The following is an 11366-nucleotide window of genomic DNA, read 5'->3' on the forward strand; positions in this document are numbered from 1 at the left end:
CGCCTACAAACATAAGTACTGTCATCTTTAAACCAGCAGTCTTGCCTAGAGCAAGAGTCCAACTATGACAGCATCACTCCTTGGAATCGCCGCTGCACAGCCCAACGCCCCAGATCCAAGACATATTGTACAATTCTCAGTGAGCCTAACCTGCTCCCTCCATTGGGGTTAGCTTGAAGTTCATGACTTTTGCCCACGTCCGGCGTGACCAGATCCCCACAGTTGGCACTTTGTGCTTCTAGGGACTATTTTTTACCTAGATCCTCAAAATTGCATCGCTCCAGTTTTACTGTCTGAATTTTTGTTGTTTTGGTGTCAAATTATTTGTTACATTTTACTCTATTTTTTTCTATATTGTTATTGTGTCTTGCTTGTGTTGTGTTTTCACTTTATTACTGTTCAACTACTGCATGCATAATTTACACATTGCCTCTAAATTAAGCCTGACTGCTTTGTGCCAAGCTATCTGACAGTTAAGCGCAGGTTAGTTTAGTGACTTTTTTTTGTTTAACATTGAAAGAGATTGTCGCTGTTGCTTGAGAAAATCTCATACCCCCTCAACCAATAACCCAATTTTTCACACCTGTAATCAGGTCATTTCAAACAGGTGTCACCTTGGGTGTTGGTGGCACATAAGCAGACGCCTACTGGGTCTTGTAGTGCGATATCTCCTTCAAAGAGAGTATTAAAATGAGGACTATAAGTCCCAGAATGCATAGTGTTGTAAAGTGGAATATCAGGAAAGAGAAATACTTTTCAGTGAGCTGGTGTTTCACTAAATTTCATTAAGCCATACCTACTAATATTTTGAGTGATATGTATTTTTACATTTTAGGTAAATACAAATTTGAAATAGGAAATGAACTCCGTAACTCTCTTGAAATGCCATTGTGCTGATTTAAGGAAAGTCATTTTAAAAAGAAAGATCAAAACCTTTTATCTTTCTTTGTTTATTCCACATATGGCCAGGGAATTCTAAATTCAAACTAATTGTTTATTAATCAAGGAGCCTCTGTTTTCTCCTAAAAATATGCTGCGCACAAACTGCGAGAGGCAGTACCGCCGACATATTTATACGGCCATTGTGCTTCCCCTGCAATCACGATTCCGGTTCCTTTTCCTGGTATGTGAATATATGTGAGCGAAAAGGAAAAGGCGCGAGGGAGCGCGATGAAAACACAGGTGATAACATTTAGTATTAATTAAGGAGTCCCTGAGCTGGTGGAAGCCGGTCCTGGTGGGGTTTAAAAGGAGCTTCGTTGGTGTAAGCAGTTAGTAGGCTTTTGGAGTTACGATTCGGTGGTGTAATTGCAAGTAAAAGGTACGGGCTCTTTTCCTTGTCGGTGTGCTTTTATGATTTTGGTCTCTTCTTAGCTCGAACTGCTTAAGTTTTATTTATTTTTGAAATAATAATGTAGATTAACATGGGACTGTGAGTTAAGCTGCCTCAATCACGTTATTAGTAGGTTATGTGAGTGACTAGTGTACCTGTAAATTGGGGGGAGGGCGGGGGGCTTGTACCTGCTAATCGACTCCATCTTTTAATGGAGAGGTGAGGTGTGTGTGCTTAGTGTCTTCTGCAGAATAAATATAAAACTAAATCTGCAATACCTTGCATGCTGGGGTAACTCTGTAGCGGAATTTGGGGACTAACTAGGGAATGTCCACAGTTACTGAATTGTTTAGCTGTAAAGCAATTATAAACTGTTGCTTATCTGCATTTGAGTTCTTTTACACGCTAAACTTTCTCTGCATTTTGGAGATAGTACTTCCCCTCCCCCATTTTTTTTTTTGTTTACTATTTTATTCTAAGAAGCAAATCTTGAGTCCTGTAATAAACCAGATTGTAGTGCTTTTCATACTTTCTTGGTGGAGGAATGTGTGGAAAGCTCTGCAAAGATCTTTCCTTGCATTCCTCAAAAGGTAAGGTGCATGATACTAGTTTAGGTCAAATGGACCATCTTGTTTTGATACTAATGATATATACCTTTTTAATGTTGGGGCGGTTTTTGTCACCCAACTTTTGGGGATTTAGAAAAGATTATTCTAGTCTCCTGCATATTTAACTTAAACAGTTCCCTTCGAGTTTTTGGTTTGTTTTCAGTTTTCTCTTAACGAGCTACTGACGGGTGCTGCCGCATCTCCTGAATGGATGTGGTAATTTTGTCACACACTTTACCAGGTAGAAATGACAGCAGGCTAAAATGCGTTCTGCTCAGCCGTGTAAATGTCTAGGTCATACTCTTTATTGAGTAAATGTTGCTCTTATACCCCTTCCCACATACATTCTCCTTAGTTATTCATCTACCCTACAGTAAAGACTTTCTTGCCCCCTCCCCCCTTTTCAGTTCGGTTTCCTGTCCCTTATTATTCTACCCACCCCCCAAAAAAGTGTCTACGTCATTACTTTGCATATTTTCACCATCCTCACATTAACAGCTTGTTAACTTTAACTGGAGGCACTCAAATTAAAGTGTCGCAGATCCTCACTACAGGCCTATCTGATGTACTGGTTTGCATATTTCCAAATGTTGCCGGAAGCTCGGCTTTATTTTATTTTTAACAATTGGCACTGTATGATTTTCTGGCCTTAATTTGGGTGCTTGTATTAAGGATAAAGAACCACGGCGGATTAGTCCAGTTTTGTCTCCATTTAATGCGAGTGCATTATTGCACATCCACTTAACCTAACATACGGTTGTGGATGTTCACAGCCAACTGTACTGCTTCCGCCCATTTAAACAATCTGGGTATCATTGTCCTAAGACATTCCCGAGAGCCTAAGGTCTTCATACTGGAAAGTCTCATTGGGAGAAATACTCATTTAAAAAAAAAAAAAAAAATGGGCCGGCTTACAGCATCCCTGGGGAACCTCCTTAATCAATGAGTGGTCAGATAAAACGGACTGAGTAATTGTGTAGGAATGCACTATCAAGGTTTCAATTCTATGAATCAGTCCGATGGGAAACCATGTCCAATATGGCACGGAGATATAATATCCGTGCAGCGTTTTGGCTCTTATCTAGAAGAATTGCGTCCTATAGTACAGTTGTCAATGTCTGTAATATGCAGAATTCGAAAACCAATCTCCGTTTTACAAAATTAGTTGTTGGTCTCATAGCTTTACCAGGAAAAACTGAGATGGGTGCGTAATCTGAGAGCCGCTCCGGGTCTGCATTTGTGTTAATGAGTTGGAAGGATTTGCGCCTCCTTCCATAGATGAGAACATATGGAAGAGGCAATTGACTATTTGTACGAATGAGTTGTAGTCGAAATGTTCTGTTCCCGAATGGAAGCAGGTGGCTGGACATGGATAAAGGGATAGCATGATTTTAATTTTCAGCACTGAGTGAATAATTCACGAGAATGTGAATGAGTCTCTCCATTATTACGGAGACTAAAATCATTGATTTCAGAACGATCCTCTGCCTCAATTTCTTAAAGTTTTATTTTGAGAAACATAAAAGATTCTTAGTCTGCTACTGGACTGTATTAGTGGGAAGAAAACAGACTTTCTTTTTTAACTACATAGACTATTCCCTCCTTACATTTTTATACACAAAATAGTATTTTGTTAATTTGAATTGTTTCTTGTATTTGACTCGTATGAGCTAGCTTGGCCCCTTCTCTACCTGATGCTATATAAGCCTTTTCAAATCTTACACTTTCTTTGTTCTGGCCAAGTCTTTCAAGTACCAATGTGCTGAGGGAGTTTATCCTGATATTCTGTGCTAGTGCACGGCTCTAGCATACAATGCTTTGCCCCAGAGATTGAATTTAGTAGCTTGCTGAGAAATGTCCCTATCAGGATGTTTTGTGTAGGTGGGGGGCGGGTACTCCTGAGGGCTTGACTTTGACACCTATCTAGTAATCTTGGACCACGAGATGGTAAGCGGATGCCATGTGATCTGACATTATTTTGACTTGTGCCTTTGCTATCCAAGCCTTATCTTATCCTAAAAATTAGATCAATAAGCCCTTCATTGGGCTGGAGATGTTGCCAGCTGTTCCAAGTTCAGACTAACTGAAGATTCAAGGCTGTTTTCTTCACCCTGTTAGATTACTACCACCTAGTAGGCTGTAGTTTTCAAATGTCAAAGGATTAAATTGGTGGCAAAGTTTGTTGCTAATTGGCTGTGGTTTGTATTGTTCCTCTAGCGAACTGACTAGCAGAATGTGTGCATCTTTATGTAGTCATCTTATTGCATTTAAGAATTCTATTGTCTCAAGACTAACAGTTGTTTTTTCATTTTTAATTGCTTCTGCTGCAATTTGACCACTAGTGCAGTGGTTTCGCTACAATCGAGCCTTTGTTAAGCAAGCTTCTTTGTTTTGCAATGTTTATTAACTTGATCTCTAATTGCAATTAATCTGATATCTTTAAAGGTCAGGAATATGTCTGGACGTGGCAAGAAAGTTGTGAAGCAGAAGGCTGGCCACAAGACTAGATCCTCCAGGGCTGGTCTGCAGTTTCCAGTTGGCCGCATCCACAGGTTTCTGAAGAAAGGTAACTACGCAGAGCGGGTTGGCTCTGGTGCTCCTGTTTACCTGGCTGCTGTTCTGGAATACCTCACAGCAGAAGTGCTGGAGCTGGCAGGAAATGCTGCCCGGGACAACAAGAAGTCCCGAATTGTGCCACGACATCTGCAGCTGGCAGTCAGGAATGACGAGGAATTGAACAAACTGTTTTCTGGTGTGACCATTGCTGAAGGCGGTGTGCTGCCGAACATTCAGGCCCAGCTTCTACCTAAGAAAACTGTCAAGGGATCTTCAGCAGAACCAAAAGATGTCCAGTCTCAGGAGTTTTAGTGCCTTTTTTGTTGACCACTTGCATAATGCACTTTTTAGTACAGTATTAAATTAACGTTTTCAATTAAAATATTTTAACTTTCTGGTGTTGTCCTTAATGTCTGTCTTAATTGACCTCTACATATTGGATGAACAGTTCAATTTGCAGTTTCAGGGTTGGTTGCTAGTTCATTTCCCCCCTCCTCCCACCCCCCCCCCCCCCCCTCAAAAAACTGCAGGAAGCTTCCCTAATGCCTTTGTGTTCAACAAATAACACATGCCTGTTTGGTCAGCTTCATAACTAGTGTCGAACTGTCCACCCCAAACAAAGTCATTGTATCGAATGCCCCGGCACAAGTATGTCTTCTGTCATTAAGACCATCACAATCTCGTGTTTCTATCTTAATCACTTAACTTCATCTCTCCTTCGTCAATACTTGGTTCTTTAGGAGGTAAAGAGCAAAAGCAAATGAAGCATCCCTGGCCACCCAGGGTGTTGCTCTGCTCAGCCGTCAGGCCAGTCCATGGACAAAAGGATTGGGCTGAGTGAGAGGCAGCCAGGATAGTGGTCCAACCCAACCCCCTCCCCGGTTGCCACAGGGGAGGTAAGAAAGCTCTGCAAGGGTCTGGGGGCGGGGGGGGCATGACTGGCTCTGTGCCAGCTACAGCTGAAGGAGAGACCCACTGGGAAGAGGACACCAGGAGCGTGGGCCTAGCCAAGTGCTTTTGGTGGTAGCCAGAATTGGATTTCCCACTCTGGTTTAGGCACCTGGCTGGGGGCCCACGGTGTCTAGGTAGTGGATGTGCCGAGCTGGGGTCCCAGGTGTGGGGTGAACTCGAGGGGAGCTGCACCTTCCATAGCCTGACCTGCAGAAGGGGTCCAGAGGGGCCCGGAAGAGGTGTAGGCTTTGCCCCAATTTTTGGCAGGGCGGGAGGCCCTGGAGTCCCACGGTGCGACATGGTGTTTGACGTGCTGGATGATTTTGTGGTTTGCTGGGGACTCCACCTGAACTGCAGGAAAACAAGTGTATTTCTGATGTGCTGCTGCTTAGTCTCGTGCCTAGAGGATGTCACCTGGGCACCCAACTCATTCCAGTACTTGGGTATACAGGTCTACCATGACCTTCAGGATCTCCGAGAGGGCAATGCGTGGCAGTGCTACGGTTGGCTGTCTCCTTCTAGTGCTCCCTCTGCGTACTTATTATGGCTCGCATAGCCCTCACTAAGATGGTAATGCTCCCTAGGCTACTCTATTTTGTCAACCTGCCTATTATGCTCCCAGCAAACTGGTTCAGATTGTTGGACATACTGGTGCGGGAGTTGTTGTGGAATGGTGGATGGCGATGGGTGGCCCTGGTCACGCTTTGTCTGCCACCAGGGGAGGGCTGGCTTGGGGTGCCTGAATTGGAGCTCTACATTTTGGTAGCGCAACTGCAATGACACCCCCTGTGCTGGCCAGGTGGGGTGGACCTCGCTAAGACAGCTCCTGCCGTAGGGGGCTCAGATCAGAGTACACTTCTGGCCGCAATACTGAAACTTAGCCTTTGGTGCCTCTTTGACTGGGGGTGCTACTGGCATTGGCTCTGGCTGGCAGAGGACACATGAGAACAAAGACCAGGGCTATATATATATTCTCACCAAACCGCCCCCCGCGCTTCACACAGACAACTACATCACGGGTTAGCAGGGATACAAATGGTGGGTGACGTGTACTGCCAGGGAATGTTGATCCCATTTGGTGACCTAGCTCACCCCAGGGGCAAATCTTGACATATGAAGCAGTGGTACGGGCTACTAGGGACCTCTGGGTAGTGATGCCAGCAGAACCCAATACACATGCAGTCCTCCAGACTATTCTGTTGATTGGAGACAGCTCTAATCTGGTCTCCTGGTTATATAAAGCTTTGCTGAGAATGATGCACAAGCCCTTGGACTAAGTGGGAGACTGATCTGGATAGGTCACTCACTGACATAGCCTGGAAAAAAGTCTTAGCAAACACTCCCACTGTATCCAGAAATAAAATACACAACTGAAATATATCCAGTACAACTATACTCGTAGGACCTATCTTACCTGACGTTGGATTAGGCTTGTACATTTGGGGGGGGGGGGGGGGGGAAAGAATGTGGTGAACTGGTGCGGACTACAAGACGCAGAATTTAGCCATATGACCTGTGGATGTCTGTCTCTACAAGCATTTTGGGAGGGGGGCATACACCAACTTAATCGGGTACTGCATAGAAACCTTAAACTCCATGGCGACCTGCTTGTTGGAATTGTACAACAGACCCTGTGGCAGGAAGGGTGGTAACAGGTTTGTGGACCTGGCCTTGATTCTAGCTAAATTCAGGATATCTTTGACATGGAAACAGGGTAGAGGTCAAAGCATTTCCATGTGGGAAAGAGACGTAACACGCTGGGCAAAAGCAGAAGTGGGAGCCCTGGGATGGGAGGAGAGTAGGGGGATCAGACGTAAGCCGATAGCCCCTCGGTGTTCTGAAGTAATAGATGAATGAGAAACCATGGGCTTCGAGGAGAGAAGACACCACAGAGAATGAAGATCAGGGGCCAAGATGTGAGGCGATCGGAGAGCTAGGGTACTTACTAAGGACATAGGCGACAATTGGCACTGACACTAGGAATCCACAAGAGCACCCCCCTCTCCCCCCCCCCCCCCCCCCCCCAAAGCATCCACAGGCAGCTACTACAATCAATACTATGTACTTGGCAGATGCCTAGACAAGGATACTGAAGACACCTACATCATGGGTTAGTTCCATCAGTTCAGTTACAAACTTTCAAGTTTGTTTAGTTTCACACACTGGGCACCACTCTTAACTTGGATCATTCTTCTGGAGGGTAGGAGTATCCCAACCTCACCTGGACCAGAGACACCAATAAACCAACCTGTAATAGAGCAACACAAGTATACCCAGAATTTAGTGGATACGTATGATACTTATTGAGGTGCAACAGTGCTAAAATTGATGATTGACAATCAGATGTACTTGTACATAGTCATGTATATGAAAGAATCCCAAACACATCTGAGATGGTAATGTAATTGATGAAATGTGCCAATAAAAGTGTTAAAACAGTGGCAAAGATTAATTTGGCCAAACCATGTATCAATTTTTCTGTTTTCCTAAGGACATATAAAGCATATCAGTGTTCAACTCCGCCTTCTGCACCCCCCCCCCCCCCTTCAAATGTGCCTTGGATCAGATTGAATGTTGCTGGTTTTGTGCTGCCCTTAGTCCTTTGGGAGTCTCAACTTCTGTATTAGCCCATAGAATAATGGCAATGAAGCACACCTCCGGTGAAAGGGACTTAAAGATCTGTCCTAGAATTTTAGAAGAAGTGGGAAGAATTATGTGAAATGGTAAAACTAAGTTTCTCGGAAGCCTTCTCAGCTCTTGAGACTGATGTAGGCAAAGCGGGGTAATAGTGTGAAAGTTGAGGGGGTGTAATCTCTGACGCTGATGTGAACGAAATCTGATAAGGGAGCTTTACTTTATGCATTGAAGATGTTGCTGAGGCTGCCCAATTTGTTCTTAGAAAATGGGTTAGTGCTAATGTGTAATGTTCTGATGTAGATTGCTCATATTTGGCAAAAGAAGTGATACACGGCATCACGCCATGCTTAAACTGTGATTTTGCTTATTTGATATATGGAATTTGTATAAGAATTCCTTGATTCTGGGACTGAGGGAGAGTTAGATCGTTTTTTTTCTTCTAAACAGCTTGGGATAAAAGGAACACACTATCATTTTGCTGTTCATTAGACACAAGTGATTAGTTTTTTTCTTAATATACAATTTAATCAGGGGAGTGATGCCTGTTCTCCCCCCCCCCCCCCCCTCCCCCTTAGGAAAGGGTTGTTCTGTGTGTGGGGAGGGGGGGAGGGCATATTCTATTAGGCCATTTCTGTCCCCCTTGGGGTCAGATCAGCCTACTTTTATTAAGCCGATCGTGCCCCAAGGGAGGCAGAAACCACTTAGGTTAGGGACCAGGGATTGTGGTGTGTTTGGGCAAGGGTCGCTCCCCATGGGGGCACATTACCGTTGGCCATTTCTGTCCCCCTTGGGGTCAGCTTGGCCTATTTGTATTAGGCCCTTCTCCCCCCTCCCCTCCCCCCAGGGGGGCAGAAAGCCCAGTAGACACCAAGGAAGATTTTTTTCCCCCCTAAAAAGAGGGTGGGGTTATGGCCACATCCCCACCTCAAGTAAATGGTGACATGGTTGTTCTGCTAACTGTTGGGCAGATGGGGCAAATAACCCCGATCCACTCCCCCAGGGGGGCAGAAAGCCTACTCCATGCCAGGGAATTGAAGAAAAAACAATTGTGTGGGAGCTGCCAACCCGTATGGGCATTGTTATGTCCCCTCCCCCCCACCCCAAGTGAAGGGGGTAGCAGTCTTTCAGCCCCCCCTTGCAAACTAAAGGATCTTATCCCAATGGCAAGTAAGAAGACATTTGATTATTTTGGGCTTTGATGTTACATTTGGGCCAAGGGAGTAAAGCTAACTCTCAATATCATCCCACTTGCAATTGTGAGCAGCTGCACTTTTTGGACTTTGGGATGCTGCCACCTAGAAAAATCTGAGACCTACACACATCTGAAAACTAAACATCTGGGTGAGTCCATGGTATTGTGCTTCACATGCACCCCATACCATTTTCTTACCCACCATGCCCTCCAAACCTCCATCTTTGTTTGAAATCATGCATTTTCCCTACATTTTTGTGACGGAACCTTCTGGAATCTACAGGAATCCACAAAATTCCTACCCCCCAGCATAGTCTCATCTATACCGATAAAAATTCTGCTGCACTTGTCATCATAAAAATGTTTTTTTTTTTTTTTACTCTCCTTTTGGGCCTGCTTTGGCACCCTCTCAATTTTGACATTTTTTGTCCCTTTCCTGTCACAGGCACTTGTCCCACCTAAACAAGCGAGGTATCATTTTTATAGGGAGACTGAGTGGAATGTTGGGTGGTAGGAAAGTTGTGCTGGTGTGGTGATCCCACACAGAAATGTGAGGGGAAAAAAAATAATATATATTTTTTTGTGTGCCCAATTTAAGGTTTGCTGAGGATTCTGGTCAAGAAAACACAGGGATCCATGCAAGTCTCACCTCCTTGGACTCCCTCAGGTGTCTAGCTTTCAGAAATGTCTGGGTTTGGTAGCTTTCCCTAGATGGTCGCTGAGCCCAGGACCAAAAACGCAGGTGCGGCCCTTCCAAAAAACAGATAGTTTTGTAATAGATAATTTTGACATGTCCATGTTGTGTTTTGGGGCATTTTCTGTTGCGGGCACTAAGCCTACCCACACAAGTGAGGGACCATTTTTATCGGTAGACTTTAGGGAATGCTAGGTGGAAAGAAGTTTGTGGTTCCTCTCAGATTCCAGAACTATGCAGCACCGAAATGTGAGGGGAAAAGTGTTTTTTTGCCAAAGTTTGGGGTTTGCAAAGGTTTCTGGGCAACAGAAACTGGTGAGAGCCCCACAGGTCACCCCAGCCTGGATTCCCCTAGGTGTCCAGCTTTAAAAAATGCACAGGTTTGGTAGATTTCCGAAATGTGAAGAAAAAGTGTTTTTTTAGCCAAATTGTGAGGTTTGCAAAGGATTCTAGGTAACAGAACCTGGTAAGAGTCCCACAAGTCACCCCATCATAGATACCCCTAGGTCTCTAGTTTAAAAAAATGAACAGGTTTGGTAGGTTTCCCTAGGTGCCGGCTGAGCTAGAGGCCAAAATCCACAGCTAGGCACTTTCCCAAAAAAATACGTCCGATTTCAATGTCAAAATGTGATGTGTCCATGTTGTGTTTCGTGTCCCGGGCACAAAGCCTACAAATGAGGTACCATTTTTATCAGGAGACTTGGGGGGAACACAGAATAGACATGGCCTTTCTGTAGGGTCATTCCCAAACTTTTTTTTCCTCCACTTTTTCTGACCTCATTTCTGCTGGCTTTAGGACTCTGCACACTTTACCACTGCTAATCAGTGCTAAAAGTGCATATGCTATCTCTAAAACATGGTGAAATTGTCTCATAGCCAATTGGCTTATTTAATTAACTTGTAAGTCCCTAGTCAAGTGCACTACATGTGCCCAGGGCCTGTTAATTAAACGCTACTAGTGGGCTGCAACACTGGTTGTGCCACCCACATAAGTAGCCCCCTAACCATGTCTCAGGCCTGCCATGGCTGGGCCTGTGTGTGCGCAGTTTCAATGCCACTTCAACTTGGCATTTAAAAATAATTGCAAGCCTTAAACTCCCCTTTTTTTCTACATATGTCACCCCTAAGATAGGTGCTAGGTAGCCCATAGGGCTGGGTGCTATGTAGGTAAAAGGTAGGACATGTACATGTGTTTTCTATGTGTCCTGGTAGTGTAAAACTCCTAAATTCGTTTTACACTGCATTGGGGCCTGCTCCTTTCACAGGATAGCATTAGGGCTACCCTCGTACACTGTTTGAGTGGTAGATTCTGATCTGAAATGAGTAGGCAGGTCATATTTAGTATGGCTAGAATGGTAAAAGAAAATCCTGCTTATTGGTGAAATTGGATTTAAT

General features: G+C 44.4%; 1 protein-coding gene across 1 annotated transcript; it reads left to right on the forward strand.

Moving 5' to 3' along the window:
- The first annotated feature begins 1169 nt into the window (after positions 1-1169).
- LOC138249157 (late histone H2A.L3-like) lies at positions 1170-4892 on the forward strand. Its single transcript, XM_069203164.1, has 2 exons — positions 1170-1321; positions 4387-4892. The coding sequence occupies exon 2, from the start codon at positions 4396-4398 to the stop codon at positions 4807-4809; it is 414 nt and encodes a 137-aa protein (XP_069059265.1). The 5' UTR covers positions 1170-1321; positions 4387-4395; the 3' UTR covers positions 4810-4892.
- The last annotated feature ends 6474 nt before the right edge of the window (positions 4893-11366 follow it).

Source organism: Pleurodeles waltl, chromosome 8 (genome assembly GCF_031143425.1).
Source record: "Pleurodeles waltl isolate 20211129_DDA chromosome 8, aPleWal1.hap1.20221129, whole genome shotgun sequence".
Classification (NCBI taxonomy): domain Eukaryota; kingdom Metazoa; phylum Chordata; class Amphibia; order Caudata; family Salamandridae; genus Pleurodeles; species Pleurodeles waltl.